The sequence below is a fragment of the Lemur catta genome, chromosome 20, assembly GCF_020740605.2.
Source record: "Lemur catta isolate mLemCat1 chromosome 20, mLemCat1.pri, whole genome shotgun sequence".
NCBI lineage: Eukaryota > Metazoa > Chordata > Mammalia > Primates > Lemuridae > Lemur > Lemur catta.
In genome coordinates, this window is record NC_059147.1 from 4,195,079 (window position 1) to 4,215,078 (window position 20,000).

At 51.1% G+C, this 20,000-nt stretch overlaps 1 protein-coding gene across 1 annotated transcript in view; it reads right to left on the minus strand.

Moving 5' to 3' along the window:
- Positions 1-5,708: 5,708 nt before the first annotated feature.
- Positions 5,709-20,000, minus strand: part of LOC123625485 (ATP-binding cassette sub-family C member 12-like) — a 27,996-nt gene continuing 13,704 nt past the window's right edge. Inside the window, 10 exon segments of the mRNA XM_045534044.1 lie at positions 5,709-5,910; positions 6,096-6,215; positions 7,527-7,651; positions 7,760-7,921; positions 9,832-9,945; positions 12,084-12,203; positions 12,205-12,233; positions 12,681-12,870; positions 14,973-15,062; positions 19,900-20,000. The exon segment at positions 19,900-20,000 is cut by the window's right edge and continues 86 nt beyond it. Coding sequence (XP_045390000.1) covers positions 5,709-5,910; positions 6,096-6,215; positions 7,527-7,651; positions 7,760-7,921; positions 9,832-9,945; positions 12,084-12,203; positions 12,205-12,233; positions 12,681-12,870; positions 14,973-15,062; positions 19,900-20,000 — 1,253 coding nt within the window.

Below are 20,000 nucleotides of genomic sequence, written 5' to 3' on the forward strand. Positions count from 1 at the left end.
CAGCTCCAAGCTGACCTGCAGGAATGTGAATTTGAAGCCCCTCTGCCTGTCCTTGGGTGACGGCACTCCAGCTCCAGCAGCCCTAGGCAGTCCTGGCAAGAGGAGGCGAAGGTCCTGACCACTGGCAGCAGAAGCATCCTGAAACTTCCCAGCAGCCGGAGGGACGTGCACAGGGCACCGAGGGACGGGGTTCACTGGAGCCCCGGAGCGCGTGCCTTTTGCTCTACTGCGCACTGCCCTGTCCTCCAGTTTTTCAGTCCAGATATGAACATGCTGCCTTGGCTTAGAGTGGGGCCACTTGGCTCCAAAATCCCCACATCAGAGAAAACTGAGGAATTTGATTAGGATGGTGGCGACATTGTGACCACTTACCAAAGAACCCTTCTGGTTGCCAAGCCAAATGTGCTCTCTGCACAGAGCGGCCTCATCGTTTCCTACATGATCCCACAATGTAGATGATCTTTGATTTACCAGTTGCAGAAGCAAAGAGGTAAATAATTTAAACAGATGCACCAGAGGGACATTGGCTTTCCTGTCTTTTCCACCACATGCCCAGACAAGAGCTTCCCTCTGGCGAGGCCCGAGAGCATCACTGCGGACTGGCAGGCGTGACCCCTGCGTGTCACCTGCAGTGCTTGCCCTCAGGATGTCCATCCTGTCCCGGGGGTGATGTGGCGGAACCAGCCCCATTTCTCTGCCTGTAACTTAGCTGGCTCTGCTGCAGGGGAATTGTCGGGCCCCCGTTCCTTTGGCCGTACTCCCTTCGTTGCTAATGGGCTCTTCCCAAGCGCCCACCCTAATTGTTTCTACAGCAAAGTGTTGTCTCGTCACCGATTGTATCCAAGCTGTTGGTGGTCACCAATTGTGCGTGGAGATGCAGACAGGGGAGTAGCTGACAGTTTTCCCAGCGGTCCTCACCCCAGCTGGGCAGCGGCCGGCCAGGCCCGCCTCTCTGCCAGCTCTCTGTGCGGCTGCCCTCCCCGCAGGAGCCTTTCCCGTCCTTGCCGCCGTCCTGGCCAGACTTGTCCCACGAGGACCACTGGCCGTCTCCAGAATCACTCTCGCTTCTTCCAACCTTCACTCGCCCTCCTTTTCCAATAGAAGGAAAGACAGAAGAGTGAAGGACCAGGCGAGATGCTGAATGACTGAACAAATGAATGAGAGAGTGAACGGACGGGCTCACCGCCGCCCTCCCACGCCACCCTCTGGTGTTTCGCTGAGGGTGCTTTGGTACCTTTCGGTCACTTCCCCAGTGATACGATCAGCTGCTGGGGGCAGGGAGAACTCCTACTTTTACTGCCTTGGGAGAACGCTCTGGTGTGATGCAGTGTCCTGGACGCAGCCCTAAATCAGCACTCAGGATCCTAATCCTCCTCCTACCACTCTTTGGATGAACGTGGACCAGCTTTAGGCTTTCCAGACCTCAGTTGCCTAATCTGGAAAGTGAAGACTGAACTGAGAGGTCCGCTCTGGGCTGAGAATCCCGTTTCCTCCACTACCATCTGGGTAACCTTGGGAAGGTGCACAAGCTCCCTGAGCAAACAGGAAGAATCATTCTTACCTCATGAGTTGTTTTAAAGGTTTAATATCTGATATATGCCAGGTGCTTAGCCCATAGCTAATAATTATGGCCTCTAAGCTGCTGTCCATATTGACACAGTGAGAATATTCATTCAAGAATGCGATATTCAAGAAGGAACCCTGCAAGATGAGCTGTGTGTATTTCTCTTTAAAAGAAGTGCAAGGCCAACAAGCACATGAGAAGACCCCACCACCACTAATCATCAGAGAAATACAGATCGAACCACAATGAGACTCCATTTCTCACTTATTAGGATGGCTTTAAAATGGAATTATTAATAAATTCTGATATATCTGCAACATGGATGAACCTTGAAGACGTTGTGCTAACTGGAACAAGCCGGACACAAAAGGACAAATACCGCACGGTTCCACTTAGCCCAGGTACCTCCAGCAGTCAAGTTCACAAAGAAGCGAGGAGAATGGTGGTTGCTGGGACAGGGGGAGCGGGAACAGGGAGTTTCATGGCTGCAGAGTTTCAGTTTGGGAGGAAGAAAAATGTCTGGAGGTGCGTGGTGGAGATGGTTGCATGACAATGCGAATGCACTTAGTGCCACTGAACTATACACTTAAAATGGTTAAAATGCTAAGTTCCATGTTGTGCATATTTTACCATTTTAACCATTTCAGTGGCATCAAATATAAATATAGTGTATATTTTACCATAATAAAAAAACGTAAAGCAATGTAGAGCAATTGCCACAAAGCAAGCTAAGGTTTCTTTGGGTGTGATTTTTGCCAGGTGGGGGAGGCCCGGAGCTGGGGCTAAAGACCAGCCTGGCTGCTGCTGTGTTTTGTGCTAAAACAGGAGGGGCTGACGTGGTCTGGCCCGTGAACGGGGGTCTCACCCGAGGGAAAGCTTTCATCAGAAGCCACGAACATGCACGTCATGAAGTCAGGCAGGGCCTCTCCATGGACATCAGCATTTATTTGAAGCCGTTAGTGCTTGATTTGGCTTCACCCAGAGGTGACCTCCTACGCGGGGCCAAAAGAAAAGTGATTTCTTTGATCGTCCATCCGACCCCAAACTGACCCCCTGCATTTTTCAATTCATTTCAAATCATGCTGTACTGACCAGAGTGATTCTAGCTCTCAGCAGAGAACATTTCACATTTTTACCAACAATGCCATGCCAATTTCAGATCCGTTCACTTGAATAGCAAGAAGAAAATCTGTGAGCTTTCTGAGTTTCTGTGAACTTGGGCAGTAGGAAGGGAAGGAGAAGGGAGTATTGTATTCATAAATGGCATAAAGCTCCGAGGAGAGAGAACTGGAAACTTCCCCTTACTTGGAGGTGAATTAGTGCCGGTTTGGGCCACGTGGAAGGTGGAGGAAGTGGGTGTAACTCCCAGGGTGGAGACTGAGGTTCTCTTTTCTGCAGGGAGGGTCAGATCTCCCAGGAATGAGGATAGCGCAGGTCTTCTGCATCATTTATGATGCTTTTGGCTGTAAGTGGCAGCAAGCCCAACTCAAGCCAGCTTAAATGATGAGGCCAGTGTGTCCTGTCTCAGCGAGACAAGAGGTAGGGTGACTTTGGGGCTGCTGAACCAGCACCTCAGTGTCACAAGCAAGCACCGGTGCTGCATCCACATGTCCACTTGCTCCATGGCCGTGCGATGACAGCTTGCGACGTCATGTGCAGCCAGGCAGTGGAGGGAGTGCCCTCCAGAACCCCCCCACAGCCGGCAGACTCCCTCGCACGGGAATCCTGGCACAGGCCAACACCTGCGACCAGGAGCCAGCAAACTTTTTCTGTACAGGGACAAGACAGTAAATATTTTGGGCTTTGAGGACATACATTTGGTCACAATCCCTTAACTCTGCTGTTGGAATGTGAGAACGGTCTTGGGTAATGCACTAACGAATGAGTATGGTTGCATTCCAATAAAACTTTATTTACAAAAACGGGTGTAAGATTGGGTTTGGCCCATGGGCTGTTGTGGGCCCACACTTGTTCTAGGCCATCTCTCCTCAGACTTAGCTTCAGGGCACAATTGACTCCGAAACATGTCACAGGCCAATTGTCACTCATTTATAATGACCGTACTTGTAAGTGGCTTATTCCATTCTCCGTTGGCATCTAACAAAGGATATTCAAGAGGTTCTAATTCATAACATCAAGCATAAGCTCTGCCAACAGGCAAACGGAGTCAGAGCACAGCAAAGCCAGGGCACCAAAATAGATAAGAATGAAATTTCAAAGAATTTCTTATTTCCTAATGAGCATCAAAGTTGACACTAGGGGAAGGCGCCAAATTCGGTTAAACTTTGTTCAACTTATTTTACAAATTTAACATTTAAGAAAATGTTTAACTACATTTAGAAGGCACTATAATTCCCTCTGAACACCTATATTCCACTGTTAGTACTCTAGAAACTTTTTGTATTTTCTTTTTGTTTCCCCTATATGGAAAATCAGGATGAAAAAAGACTCAGTTCGAACCCCAAATTTTACAGAGTAGAGGCTCAGAGAAGGCAAACTACTTTCCCCAGATCACACAGCTGATCAGTGGCAGAACCAAGACCCAAACCCAGGCTATGGCAGGTTGTAGTAGTGTTCAAAAATATTCGCCCCTCCCAAAGGGAAGACGATATAACTTACTGAAGAAATAAGCTTGGCCCTCGTGCCTTGGGGTGCCCCTCCCTGCAGGGGAGTTCACACCACAGCCACCAGCCACCCTGTTGAACTCAGGAGTGGCCATGTCACCTGTTTGCCCCTGAAATGTGGGTGAAAGGGGCAGTGTCACATCTGCTTGCCACGTCCGTCTGCTCTCTGCCACAAGACCGGTGATGTTCTCTGTCAGCCTGGGTCACAGAGTAAAGAGGATAAAAAGCACAGCCATGGCTCACCTGTGATGGACGTGTCACATGGACAAGAAATAAGCCACCGAGGTCTCGGGTCATTTGTTACTGACGCACGACTGAATCTACCCCGACCCTTTACAACCTTCCAGTCCTCAACTCCGTTCTTCCCGACTAGGAGAGTCTCAGGTTTCCGGCAGTGTGGCCCGGCGTTCCAGAGCCAGCCGCCCGGACGCAAACCTCACCAGCAGGGTGACCTTGGTCACATTACTTCCTCAGTGCCTCAGTTTCCTCAGCAGTAACATAGGGATAACACTGGTACTGTTTTAGTCTGTCTGGGCTGATATAACAAAAATATGTGACTGAGTAATTTATAAACTACAGAAATTTATTGCTCCCAGTTCTGGAGGCTGGGAAGTCCAAGATCAAGGTGCCAACAGATTTGGTGTCTGGTGAGGACCCACTGCTGGTAGATGGCGGCTGCTACGTGTCCTACATGGCGGGAAGGGTGAACAAGCTCCCCCAAGCCTATTTATAAGGGCACTAATCCCATTCATGCGGGCTCCACCCATAGTACCGGTGACCTGATCACCTCCTAACGACCCCACCTCTTACTACTACTACGCTGATGACTCAGTTTCAGCATATGAATTTGGGGGCACACAGATACCCAGATCACGGCTGGTACCTACCCCGCAGGGATACAGTGAGCACTTGATTAACTAGGCCTGTGTTTGAGGAATGCTGGCCAAGTGGCTGTTGTTATTCGCGTCACCTCTCCCTGGCTGACACTGCAGGGACGGCTGCGGTGGGAGTGGGGGAGGGGTTTGCTGACACTGCTCCGCGTCACGGCACATGCACTCAGCCCCCCGCCAGCCGCCACTCTCCCTCATGTACGATGCTGACGGCCATCACTGTCCCTGCAACAGGCCACGGGGAAAGGGCAGGAGGGGCTCTATTGTGCAGGGGTTAGGGGCAGCACCCTTAGAGTCACACGGTTTGGGGCTCAAATCCTGTCTCTGTCCCTCCTTCCTGTGCGTGCATAGCTGAGTCACTAACCTCAGCAAGCCCCAGTTTCCATCTCACGGGGTGAGATGAGGATTCAGTGGAATAATTCACGGAAAAATGCTTATCACGGTGCCTGGTACACGGCAGGTCTCGGCAGATGTCAGGCTCAATGCCAGTATTCTCTCCTGCCAGTGCCAGCCAAGGAGGGAGTGGGCAGAAAAGGAGTCGTAGGAGGTGATTCATCTTTCAGTGCATCCGAATGAGTAACGGGGATCACTGTCATTTAACCCCTGCCCGCACTAAACAGCTTCTGGAAGTCACAGGCTGATTGGCTGGCTGGTGCCAAGTTGGTAGAAGATGAAGCATCGTCCCCCCACGCACTGCTCGGCTGGCACGGATTCCCACGGCTGGCAGGGACTGCCAGAGCTGGCTGCCGTATCGGGGGAGTCATCGGTGATGACTGTCGACGTGGTGACCGCACTCTGCCTGCACAGCTGCTCCGGAGCCATGTGGATGTGGCTTTGAAGACCCAGATCAGGGTCACACACCATGGGGTCCTTTTCAGATCATGTAAAGACACCCCGTGTCCCTTCACCAAGAGATGCAAACTTGGCACAGAGCTGCCCTTGGAAGGATCTCCCTGGCTCGTGTCCTTTGCAGCCACGTTCTTCTCAGTGTGCACCCTCTGCTGATGACAGGATCACCATCGAGCTGCCTGAGCCAGGGCTTTAACACACTCGCCAGCCTGGAGCTCCACCTGAGGCCAGGTGTGCTTGCCTCGCCTCTGGTCCGGCAGCACCTGCCCAGACCCGGCCAGGGGACAGCTGGACAATCACAGGTTGGCAGCAAACCCCACAAGCCCAGCCCTTGAGATGCTGGCTGTTGGCTTGTCTGCCGGAAATCTCAGCCTCTCCAGAACTAGCCCTTAACATGCAAAGGCTCCATCCACAGCTGTGTCCGAGTGAGTCCCTCAGATGTGTCCTTCCCGCACGCCACAGTGTTTCGTGAGTGCTCCTGTGGGCCAGGCACTGGCTTCCCCACGTCTGGGAGGGCCCGGGGGAGGGGGAGCGAGGTGGGGGACGTGGGATGGAAGCATCACTGACCACGCTGCCCCGGGCTCTGTCTAGAGCCGGAAAGTAAGGCCAGGACGCCTCACTGGAAACACCACGGGGCTTCGAGCCTGAGGAATGGGGACAGCCGGAAGTGCTGGTGTGCCCCTGGCAAACGGCACAAGAGACCAGCGGACTTTCTTTTTTTTTTTTTTTTTTCTCAAATGTCGCCATGAATTAGCGGCACTCACTCCTGGGGCTCCTGGGACTGCACCTTTCCTGCATCTGCCAGGGCAGAGCTTGAGGGCAGGAGGAAGCCTTGCACGTGGGAAGCGGTTGGGAAAGTTTACTGCTGAGTCAAGGGAGAAGGCGACCAGGGTCTCTGAGAGGAAACAGTGCAGAGGTTGGAATATCTTCAGTAAAATAATCGCAAGGCAACATTTCAGGGTAGTTTAATTTCCTGCTGCATTTTAATGACCAATAAAGGAGATATAAAAATGTCACTTACAGAGAAACTCCAGCATTTTGTTTTCCTGGTTACTCTAATAGATCAATTGGAATATACAATATGATTTTTAAAAGTAATGTTTTGGCCAAACACGGCAGTCAATCTTTCACACCACAGATCTCTGCAGTTACCACGTGTCACACAGTCAAGATACAAGTGGGCGGGAGTTAAACGGGAAGAACATTCTGCTCTTTTCCCTTCTAACAGACAAGGAAACCTTTGCAAACTCCATCCTTGGGCATTGCCCATTCTGTTTCCTGTGACTGGTTTCTAACTAAGAGTCACAATGTTTCCATTCCCAGGCACTGAGGTGGCATTGGTTGGGACACAGGAGGGACCCTTGGGGTTTTAGGAGGCGAAGGGCAGTTTTTTAATCCACGAGCTTCATCGGCCTCTGTTCACCACCCAGAACCAATGCCACGCCCACCAAGTGAGGTGAGGTGGCACAGTGGGGGGAGGCAGGGGACACAACCTCGGCCCCAGCTCAGCCTGGACTCCACGGGAGGGCGGGCCTGGGGACCAGGGTTGCCTGCTGAGATGACAGCCCCTCCTCCTGCGACTCAGCCCACTCATCTCACACAGCCTCCTGCTCCTCCAAAGCCAGCCGCAGGGACCTTGGCAATCCTGCTTCTGCCGCTAGTAGCATGGCAAATGCCGAACCTGGCTTCTCCGCAAGGACTTCGGGCTTGTCAAACTCAATCACCTGTAAGTCAGAGAGGAAGAACGGAAATTGCCAAAAAATATCCAAGCAGCATGAATCCCAGACCACTGCAGCCTCCGGGGAGGTGATGCCCACGGCAGCTTCCCGCACCTTCCCGCTCCCCGTGACCAGGACGCGGTCGCAGCCGAGCACCGTGTGTAGGCGGTGGGTGGGCAGCACTGTGCAGCCTCTGAAGGCAGCCTTGATGCAGCCCTGGACAAGCGTGTCTGTCCTGGAGTCCACCGAGGAGGTGGCTTCGTCAAGGAGAATGATCTGTCGAGGAAGGAATGTTGTGAAAGTCACAGAGGGACATTTATCCTCTTGGTTCTATTTATTAAAAGAAAAGGAGGAGGAAGAGGAGGAGCTGAAAATTAGGGAGCTAAGCATCCATCTCAAAAAGTTACAAAAAGAAGAGCAAAATAAAAGTCACATGACATCACCGCCATCTTTCTCAGAGGGATTTGCTGGGGGACGTGGTTGTACACCCTTTACTCCCCCTCTTAAGTGGGCTGTTCTAACCCTGCAAACTGGCAGGAAGAAACCGCACAGGCTCTACCCACTGTGCTAACGTGAGTTGGTATGAGGCATAATAACAATACTTATCTCATTTCCTGTTGCTGCGATAACAAATTACCACAAACTTAGAGACTTAACAGTGCAAATTTATTATCTTACAGTTCTAGGTCAGAAGTCCTAAAATGCAGGCGTTGTCAGGGCTGCCTTGCTCTTGCAGGCTCTGGGGAAGAAACCATTTCCTTGCCTTTTCCAGAGGCCGCCTGCATTCCTTGGCCATGGCCCCTTCCTGGCATTACCTCTCCTTCTTTCTCTTTGACTCTTCAGCCTCCTTCTTCTAAAGACCCAGGTGGGTGCACGAGGCTCGCCCAGACCCCAGGACCACCCCCATCTCCAGATCCCTACCCACATCTGCGAGGCCCTGCGGCCACGTGAGGCAAGGCATTCACAGGTCCTGTTATCAGGAAGGACGTGGACATCTGGCATGGGAGGCTTGGGGGAGGGTATTGCTCTGCCTGTCACAGGGCTGATTTGATTTTGGAAATCGGAACCCTTGAACTTAGCCTGATGCGGTTTGGATGTTTGGCCCCCTCCTCATGTCATGTTGAAATGTGACCCCCAGTGTTGGAGGTGGGTGTTTGGGTCACGGAGGTGGGTCCCTCATGAACGGCCTGGTGCCATCCTTGCGGTAGCCAGTGAGCTCTGCCTTTATCAGCTCACGCGAAGCTGCAGTTTAGAGGAGCCTGGCGCCACCACACCCCTCTGGCCCCTCCTCACACCGTGTGACACCTGCTCCCTCTTCGCCTGCCAGCTGGATTGGAAGTTCCCTGAAACTCTCACCAGAAGCAGATGCTGGTTGAAGCTTCTTGGACAGCAAGCAGAACCGTGAGCCAAGTAAACCTCTTTTCTTTGTAAATTACCCAGCCTCGGGCGTTTCCTTCACAGCAACACAAACTGACTAACACACAGCCCCTAGCTCTGCTTGACCTTGGCCACGTTACTTAACTTCCCCTCGGCTGTGTCCCCCGTATGTGAAAGGGGGTTGTGCCTTGGTATGAGCATGACATGCAGATGGCACATAAACCACGTAGCAGTGACAAGTGCCACAGTGGGCACCGAGTACATGCCAGTTCCCTTTCCCCTGACGTGAGCGCATCTAGCAAACATCCACGATGGGCTGCACCTTTGGTGAGGATTCAGAGAAGGGATCTCTAAAGCAACAGTACTCCCTTCCCGGAAATCAGTAAGCAAGGGTGGCTAAGTCATTAAGAAAAATAACTACAAATTCTACATTTCACATATCCTGCCATTCTGATGCCCTCGGGCGTCCTGGGTATTGTTTATCAAGACTCGGAATTGTTTGGGACGAAGGGAAAAAGATGAGAGGCAGATTTTTCAAACTCAAACCACTTAGGAGAGCAGAGAGAATACCTAAGCAAGACCTCCCCGGGGGAAGCCCGCGGGAGGAAGGTGCCACTGCTGTAAATGGCTGTTATTTTTCAATTTTTATCCCTCACAACTTTGTCTTAAGAAAAAGTGATTGGTTTTTAAATGGCTCAATTGCTCTCTCTTTGCTGAAAGACAAACGCGCAGCTCTACCTCCTGGGTTGAGAGGCGCTGCAGGAAACATCCAAAATTTGACCAATCCATTTTCCGTGCTGTTTTCTTACTTTTGAATTACGGAGAAGCGCTCGGGCCATACAAAGCAGCTGACGTTCCCCCACTGAGAAGTGTTCTCCATTTTCCGTGACTTCTGCCTGTAATTTTTCTGGAAGCTTCATTATCTATAAAACACAGAAAATGCCACATTTGTGCTGATGATCTATAAAATTGTCCTGCATCATCTGTATTGATTGCCCCCCTCTCTAGCATTCATCAGCCTGCTTTATTTTACTGTGGAAAAGAACGTGCAAAACAACAATCACTTCAATATTGCAAACAGGCCCCAAGGAAAGACTGGGGAGGAGGCGGACGCTGCCAGTTGAGAGTCGCAGCATGATTCATAGGACCTTGCAGACAACTCGCCAAACGAGCACAAACGGTGCACGCCCAGTTCCAGAGGACACGCAGACAGGTGGAAATGGCTTTCAGGCTTGCTATTTCCAAGGAAAAACTAGAGAGGGCATGGGAGGGTTTTCTGGGCACCAGGAAAGGGCGGGACAGGTCTGGCTTGTCCGGCAGGCTGAGTCAAAGTGGCTTTGGGAGATGTTCACCTTCATTCCAAGTCCTGGAAAAGCATCCCCCGGGGCTGCAGAGGTGGCATGCTCATCTGCTGACCCAGCCGGGCACAGCTCTTACAAGACAGGGTCCCCTCTCACAGATGGTTCAGTCCCCTTAAACCAGACATACTTGCCATCCCCACAACATTCCACACACACCCCTCCCCCGTCTTTCTATGGTTTATCTGTCTGATAAGCACACGAGGCATCGGCAGAGTAGCAGGGCATTCCATCTGCTCTAGAACCAGATGAGCTTGGGTTCAAGTCTCCATTCTGCTACTCACGAGCCTGGACATGTTACTTTCCTCGGCTTTCATTTCTGCATCTTTAAAATTGGGGTCAGAGCACCAGTCTCAGAGGGTGATGCATGCAGAGTCTCGATGGGACCACCGCACAGCTCCTCCGCTGCTTTTAATAAAGAGCAACTAGCAATTGCATTCCAATGACTTAGGTGTGCCCACAAATAAACCTGGGCAAGCGCTGGCGCAGGTGCTTGTCAAACCCAAACCTAGGCCAGCGTGCTGGGAAACGCTCGTCCGAGCAGCCAGAGACCTACTGTGTCTCTCATGGACGTTCTCTCCAGAACCTGCCAGAGCATCTCGTCGGTGTGACTTTCAAAGGGATCCAAGTTGTACCTGCAAGGAAGGAGAGGAGAGGGCGCCGTATTGCCGAGGCGGGGAGGCCGCATGGGGGCAGGTTCTCAGCAGCACGCTGGGAAGCGCTGCGGGGGCACACGCTGGCCCCGCGCTCCGAGAGCCACGCTCAGCCCGAGAGACCAAAGACCCATCGCTCTGCGATGGAGCAGGCCCGCTGAGGCGAGCAGGGCCATGGGAAACCCTGCCACGGGCGGCACTGAGCTAGGCAGACGCTTAGAAAGACAGTGGGGCCGCCCACAGCCCGCGCAGCCGAGTGGTCTGACCCGACTCCAAGTCGCAGCCGGAGAGGGAGGGCGAGCAACCCCCCTGGCTCCGCGGCGCTGGGCCCTGGCGGCGAGAGGGCACCTGCAGCTCCAGGCCCGGCAGAGGGCTGAGCGCCTCGGGGGCAGCGTGCGCGTGCATGAGTCAAGAGGCAAGATGTATTTTTCATCCCGCGAACCCTAAATGCAGTCCATACAGTTCCTCCCTGACTTCATCTGGTCTCCACGGGACAAACGTCCCGCCAGCCGGTGGGACAGCGCTGCGACAGTGCAGAGACAGCGGCGTTGCCCCTACGCCTTGACACGGGACCTCGGGCCCCACAGAAGTCCCAACCCTGCTGTTCTTGTACTTGAAACAGCTTCTGTTCACTCCACAGTGCAAATAAATTAATGCCCTTCCCAGGGGATAGCTGCAGTCACGGGAAAGCCATTTACATCATCGTGCACGCTGGGGTCCTTTCCACAGCGGCCACTGCCAACCCTGTGGGAACCTGAGACACAGTCAGGGCCGCAGGACGGTCTGCTCAGCCTGTGTGTGTAAGTATCGTGCTTATTTAATCATGAGTAAAGCGCTTGTTAAATACAGGTCATCCCTGGCTCCTCCCAAGGTCTGACCCAGAAACAGGCAGCGGCAGTGCTTCCGAGCACCTTGGAAGCTGCTTCCCTCGCAAACACAGCCCGGGCGTGCCACGTCCTGGGGACATCACAGACTTCTTGGTCAGTCTGATCTCACTTTCCAGAAATAGGAATGCACAATGATCAAAAACAGCTACCTTACTGCACCTACAAACAGGACAGGATCCTGGGGGATCACAGTCAGCTTGGTTCTGAGGTCTTCCAAACCGATGGTGCAGACGTCCACCTCATCAATGGAGATCGTGCCATCGGCTGGCTCCACCAGATGGAAGGAACAAGGCCGCTCCTAGCGATGGCTTTCCTGGGAACAGTAAGAGCAAGAACAACAAATCCAACATCAGTTGGTACTTCCATGATATCCAGGCATTCAATTAAGGGGAGTCTTGATGCAACGCATATGTCCATGTGTGGGTGACGGTGCAGACAGAGATTTCTGGGGGTGGGGGACGGGGCTGCTGCAGTGCAGTTAACCTGCCCGTCCTGCAGGGGCCCTGAGCACTCAACTCATCCTCTGGGCCTTGTTTCACCAGCATGCTTCTCACTTAATTAGTTCAAGAACTGCTGTGTGTTTGCTCCACCTCTGCACACCCATTCAACCTGAATCCTGATTTACGGCAAAGAGAACTGAGAGAAGGTCAAGCCACTCTTGACACACACACACATCACTCTCTGGTGTGGCTTAACCAGCACATCCAGGGGAAATTCAAAAAAACAACCTGAAAGAAACAAACGCAGAGCTTGTCCTCACCAGAGCCTGTCCTTCTGACAATCCCGACTGTCTGCCCACTTTGTATGTTCAAGTTCAGCCCCTGGAGAACAAGAGGGGTGTTGTCTCTGTATCTCATCCGATAGTCTCTGAAGGTTATCTCCCCACGGCGGGGCCAGTCCTTGGGACAGGTCCCCACTCTGAGGGGATGAGTGCGTTCAGGAACACAGGTCTGAAAAGGAGAATAACCAATGACAGGCTAAGTCATTTGTTTTTCCATTCATTCATATTCATTCACACAGTTTTAGGTATGGGCGTTCACGGTGGTGAACTAGCCCAGCGAGGACCGTGCGCTCAGAGAACTCACGTTCCAGTGCATATGTCAAATGATAAACAAGAAACAACTCAGAAATGAAGACAGTGAAACAGAGTATTGTAATAGAACACAGAATAGGATTTGTGCAGTGGGCAGTGACAAGAGGCATAAAAGCGTGAGGCCTGAGGGCTGAAGGAGGCAACTGTGAGGATGTGCCGTGGGAGCTGAGACCTGACACGTGGGGAGATGCCTGCTGCTGAAGGTGACAGTCCAGAGCCTTCCATGAAAGGGGAGACACCAAGTGCAAAGGCCCTGAGGCTGGAATGAGTCTGGGCAACTCGAGGACTAGAAAGAACAGTCACGTGGCTGGAGCTCAGTGAACAGAGGGATGGACGACCTAGAGGGACAAGCAAGGACAGCTCAGCCTCACGGACCTGGGCAGGGGTCAGCAGTGTGGCCTTGAAGCTGAGTGACAGAGCCTTGAGATTTGCAGAATTCAACCAGATACAATTTCAATATTCTCAAGAATCATCATGGTGCTAGAGCAGAAAGATGCTAAGAATGCAGGATGGCGAGTTGAGGGGTCTCTTTAAAGTTACACAGAAAAGATACTGAAGTTTCCTAGGAGTCCAAGAAATGCAAAGTCTGACTAAGCAGCAGAGCAGCTCAGCTTCTTGACAGGACCAAGCCCTAAACTTGAGTTACGAAGTCCCGGTTGACAGCTAGAACACAGGGATCCCGTGTGCCCATCAGGGTGGCTGACCGGCTCAAATCCCTGGTTGATAAGCAACCTCAAGTGAGAAAACAACTGTTTTCTTAGAGAGTATTTTTAACCCCTAGAAGACTTAGAATTAAGAACAGAAATATTTAAGAGAAGCAAAACTGTAACAGTAATATTTTCAGTTTAAGGAATCTGTGTACTTGGTGTTTCAAGTATTCACAATATTAATAGAATCTGGGCTTGTGATTCTAATTTAAAATGTATAATTTGAAAATTGATTGAAACATGATTTTAAGTTAAAAGCTTACTGATTACATATGGCATTGGAACTGTCGTGAGACCTTAAAGCTCACTATATTTGTAAGTTTAACTTAATAGATTTATATAAACTCGGAAAAAATTGTTAAATTAGATCATTGTGGTACTTAAAAAGGAAATTGAATATATTAAATTTTAAAATGCAGTTTAAAATGTTTTAAAGTGTTTAACTGAGTTTGTAAATGGGACCAAACACTATTCAAAGACCCTTAAAAGCCATTACTCTAACTGGCTAGACTTCTGTTCAAAGAACAGTGAGATTTGTAAGTTGAATATAAAAGTTTTTAAAGAAGATTAGACTATATTTTTAATTTACAACTTTACTCCCTCAAATATTAATTTTTAGAAACCAAGTTAAGCCACTGAATTGCCTTTTTCTGCGTATGGAAACTGCCCTTCAGGAAATTTTTTTTTTTAAAGAACCTCACTTTCAACATCAAGGACTTTAAATTGTATTGTAAATGTGGGGGGGGTTTATTTTATTTATTTATTTATTTATTTATTTATTTATTTATTTATTTATTTTGAGGCAGAGTCTCACTCTGTTGCCCTGGCTAGAGTGCCATGGCGTCAGCCTAGCTCACAGCAACCTCAAACTCCTGGGCTCGGGCGATACTCCTGCCCCAGCCGCCCGAGTAGCTGGGACTACAGGCGTGCGCCACCATGCCCGGCTAATTTTTTCTATATATATTTTTAGTTGTCCATATAATTTCTTTCTATTTTTTTTAGTAGAGACAGGGTCTCGCTCTTGCTCAGGCTGGTCTCGAACTCCTGACCTCGAGCGATCCTCCTGCCTCGGTCTCCCAGAGTGCTGGGATTACAGGTGTGAGCCACTGTGCCCGGCTGTAAATATGGGTTTTAAGAAAAGGAGTGACCGGTCTGATTTTGGCTTTTAGAAAGATCCCTCCCACATCTAAAACACTTGCCTACGTCCTGCCCAGCGAACCTGTCCCTCCTCCCCGGCACCCGCGTTCCTTACCGAGATGTGCTCCCTCGGCAGCTCCACGGAGCTGAGCTTGGCCTGGGTCTCCGTCCCCGTGCGGATGCAGACCTGGAGCAGCCCGCTGAGCTGGTGGAAGGGGACAGGCAGCCGCGTTAGAGCCCTCCCTCCTTAGGGTTTCCCGCCCATGCTTGGGGGTGCCCCTGTTGACCCCCCGCCCCCCGCCTCATGCAGGACCATACAAACAGGCCTGTGTGCCCAGCCGAGCGCCCAGAAGTACAGACATTCCTGTTGGGGTGTTTTGCATTTAAACACTTCCTTTGTATCTAAAAACAAATGGTAATTAATTACATCTCCCTGGCCCTCCAGATGGTCAGAATCGTCCCACCACAGCACCGCTTGGTCACAGGCCTCTGAGCAGTGGGATTCTCCCTGGGTGCCACAGAACCGCTGGCTGTCAGCCCCTTGCTGCCACCTGGTGGGGTCCCATGTCTCAGCAACCTCCACCACCATCCCCTTGGCCAAGAAGCTACTGAAAACCCCGTCACCATAAGAGACCAGAAAACCACCAAGCCCATCTGCTTGCTACGGACGTGAGAATGTCAAGGCTCAGACTGGGCCGTGTGGCCCGCTGAGGTCACCCACCTTTGGCCAGGACCCCCAGAAGCCAAGCCTGAGATGTGACTGCAAGTAGTGTACGAGGGCAGGTTGAAGGCTGTCCCCCACCCTCAAAAGATGTGTCCACGCCCAAATCCCTGGAACCTGTGACTGTTCCCTCATCGGGGAAAAAAGGTCTTTCCAGGTGTAATTCGGGATCTTGAGATCATCCCGCATTCGCTGGGTGGGCCCTAAGTACGACACCCAGCGTCCTTGTAAGAGACACAGGAGGGAAGACAGAGAAGGGGATGCGAAGGCAGAGGCAGAGACCGGAGTGAGGCAGCCGCAAGACAAGAAACGCCGCAGGTCACCAGCAGCCACCGGGAGCTGCAAGGGAGGGAACAGAGTCTCCGGGAGCCCTCAGAGGGGCATAGCCCTGCTGACACCTTGACTTTGCACTTCTGACCTCCAGAACCGTGAGAGAATAAATTTCTCTCATTTTAAGCCACCAGGCTTGTTCCAGCAGTGCTGGCAAACTGACACGGTGGTGAGCCCACACGGGACAGCAGGGGTGGGAAGCGAGGCAGGGAGAAGGGTGACGGGCGGCTGAGGCTCAGTCCCCGGGGAGCTCCGGAGGCTGCATGGAGCATGCCCCAGCCTTGTCCCCTGCCAGGGCAAGGACGCTGGCGTGCACACAACTCTCTTCCGTCACTACTGAGGCTGCTCCTGGGTGTGGGGCTCCCCGAACCTCCAGCCTGCCCTGCCTGGGCTTGGACTGGCTGTAGGGCCACCTGGCCTGCCCGGGAAGGGCGGGGCAGCCATGGCATCTGTCACTGAGTGGGCTAGGGGCAGGGCCAGCCTTATTCAGTGAGGAACGTCATTTACTGAGCAGCGGTGACAAGGCCAGGTACGGGTGGGGACGCTGGTTTCCAGGGCCGAAGGCTGTAGACAGGATGCCTGTGCTTGTGGGGCTTTCCTTCCAGCAGGCCCGCGGGCTGATGTGCCGGGAGCTCAGGAAAGATGAGAATGTCAGCCACGCAGGGTGGCGGCAGGGGCGCTGCTATCCAGCCACAGTGCACGGGACAGGCCCTCGCAGAAGGGACTGTCCAGCCCAAAGGTGCATAGCCCTGAGGCTGAGAAACCCCTTCTTAGAATACGGGCCACACCGGCCCCTGACCGAAGTCACCTCCCCGCAGAGGCCTCCTCTGACTGTTGGGTGGGATGCTGTCCCGTCCCGACAGCCACATTAGCCAAGTGTTTTTCTTCAGAACACTTAAACACTTTCCGAAGCCTTGTCGTCTGTAGACCTGGCCCTTATGTGTTGCAACTAGAACGTCAGCTCCACCCGGGCAGGGACCTGTCCGGACCGAGCACCGCTGGGGCACAGCTACCAGTGTGGCTCCTGGCTCGCGGGAGGTGCTCAGTGGCTATTCAGTCAGTGAACGAATGGGCACTGCGTATGCGTCTGTGAGAGCACCCCACGTTCTGTTAAACGCAAGAGGATCAGCTCCTAAAGGCTGGGGAGCCCTCCCAGGGCCAGCACCCCCGCACAGCACTGCGCTGGCCCCAGTAAGTGCCTATCCTCCACCATAATGTTGCATGACGTTACTTCACATTCTCTTTCTGCTCTGTGGGATTTCAGACCAATCTCTCATCTGTCTAGGGAGTCTCCTCTAGTCTCGAGTGAAGCTCTGTCATTTTGATTCCGTGTTCTCTGGGGGGAGGCGGGGAGGGGGGCGTTGTGCTCCACGGAGCCACAAAGCCAGCTGGAGCACAAGTGTCCCCCGATCTCAAAGTGTGCAAATTCTCCTGCGACCTCACAGGAATGTTGGAAAACCAAAAGCATGACCTTAGCTGGGGAAAGCTGATTTGCTTGGACCAATTAAGCAAAACTGCTCAACATCATCTGTTTGACATTTTACTAGATGACAAATTAAAACATCCATCAATAAGGGAAACTGCCTATCCAAGGAAAATTCATTTTTTCCACTTAAGATAGAGTACTGAGAATATATTTTCATTCCTCTCCCTTCCCAAAGTACCATTTAAGTGATATCAGAGAAATTTTGAAAAAACAATAGACCTTTAGGCTGGGCGCAGTGGCTCACGCCTGTAATCCTAGCACTCTGGGAGGCCGAGGCAGGCGGATCATTCGAGCTCAGGAGTTCGAGACCAGCCTGAGCAAGCGCGAGACCCCATCTCTACTAAAAAAGAAACAGAAACAAATTATCTGGCCAACTAAAAATATATATAGAAAAAAAAAATTAGCCGGGCATGATGGCGCATGCCTGTAGTCCCAGCTTCTCGGGAGGCTGAGGCAGGAGGATCACTTGAGCCCAGGAGTTTGAGGTTGCTGTGAGCTAGGCTGATGCCACAGCACTCTAGCCTGGGCAAAAGAGTGAGACTCTGTCTCAAAAAAAAAAAAAAATTTTTTATTTAAAAAAAAAAAAATAAGAATAGACCTTTAACAGCAAGGGGGTGGAGAAGAAATATCAGTGAATGAGAGACCTACAGATTTCTGCAAGACGGACTGAGGGTGAGAGCAATGGAAGGAGAATGTGCCGTGGGGCTTATGAGCTTCCATCTCTCAGGACCCAGAGAGGCCCCAGGAGGGGCCACAAAGAGGCTGATTGACAGTCTGCGTGTGGCAATTACTCCCGCCACACACAGTTACCCCTCAGCCCCTCTTCTTTCTTCCAACCAGCGGTAGTTGGACACTTTATCCTTAGGTGTGGAGCACGCATGCACACACACACACACACGCACACACACGCAAACACACACACGATATTCTCCAAAGAAACCGAACTAACGACCGGGGGATGAATGGGCCCCCCAGAATAGTGCCCTAGATAAAGACCCCTTTAAATCCAGCATTTGGGAGCTAAAGGCCCGCTCCCTGGCTGCTCTCTTGAGGTGAAGCCAGCCTCCCCACCAACCCACCTGCAGCCACTAAACTTCCCACCTGTAGGGACCCCACACGGCAGATGCAAAGGCAGAGGGAACCCTGAAAACCCAACCCGGTCCCTCAGGCTTAACTACAAATGGATCGAGAGACAGACGAACAAAACCTGTGGGATAAAAACAAGAACCTGATAAATAAGAAGAAAAGCTGACTCTGGATAAAAACAGATATAAGACAAAGAAGAGAGTTTAAGAGGTGAAAAAAAAACTCTAATATTAATATCCTCAGAGAGACTAAAATTTATTGCATCCACGCAAAAAACAATTTTTCTAAAAACTCAGAGAATAAGAAAGAGCTTGTGAAATTAAATATATGAATATATGAAAATTGAAAAGAATGGCTGAATGCCAAAGCTAAGGAAAATTCTGAGAATAAAGAGAAAAAGACAAGAAAATGGAAACTCTGAAACAAAAAGTAACAGAGAATTGAGGCGAGAAATCCAATATTCAACCAATATAAGTCACACGAAGAAAAAACAGAGACAAGGAGGAACTGTCAAAATAAAGGAGAAAAAGGATAAATTTTTCCAAGCTAAAGAGAGATTTGACTTTAATCTAAAAGAACCCACAGCATCAAACAGACTATATGAAAAAAAGGCTCACATTCAGATACATCGCCCTAGAGTTTCAGAGCAACAAGGATAAGGACTGCATCAGAAAAGTTTCCAAAAAGAAAACTGAGGCATATATCAAGGAACAAGATTTAGACAACCAGGAGGGATGGCCTGAGTTCAAATCCCAGCCCTCACACAAGACAGGTGCGTGATCTTGGGCAAGTCTTTCTGGGCCTCAGTTTCCTCATCTGCAAAATGGGGCTATGGCAGTATCACAGGGTTGTGGGAGAGTAACTGCATTAATTTAGGTAAAGAACAGTGCCGTGTTCATCAACAGTGCCATTATTCAAAAGAAAGGAAAACAAAGCAACCAAGAAGAAAAGTCGGTGATTATTTGTCAGGGACATTGTGATTTCTTCTCCAGCCTTCTTTTCCCTTCCCCCACTGCGGAGCCGCTGTGTGACTCCATCCATTAGCCTAAACCAATCATCCCAATCCCGTCAAACCAGTGAATAGTGCTGGGATGCCTGAATTAACCCAATCAGAGAAAGCGCAGGGCCTTTGCTCAGTGGCGAGGGCAGGAAAGGCCTTCCCCTTGCTTCCTTCCTGCTGTGGATCCCAGAGGCTGTGAGGGAAGCCATCACAAGGGGAGGGCAGAGCAAGGTGCCATGATCCAGTTGTGCCTGAAGTCCACACAACTGCCTGACTTTTGAATGATGTGAGCTCCTAAGCTCCCTTTACTGTTAAACCTATTTGAGTTGGCTTTTTTGGTTATGTCCATCCAAAAGCCGCTCCCTGAGATGTTCCATGCCAGAGCCTCCAGGCCAGGCCCAGCCTTGCACAGTTGTTACCTGGATGATGTAAGACAATGACAAGCCTTTGGATGAAGCACTGATGGAGGAGAAACTCAGGGTCACCAGCAAGGCCACAATGAAGGTGATGACATTCATGA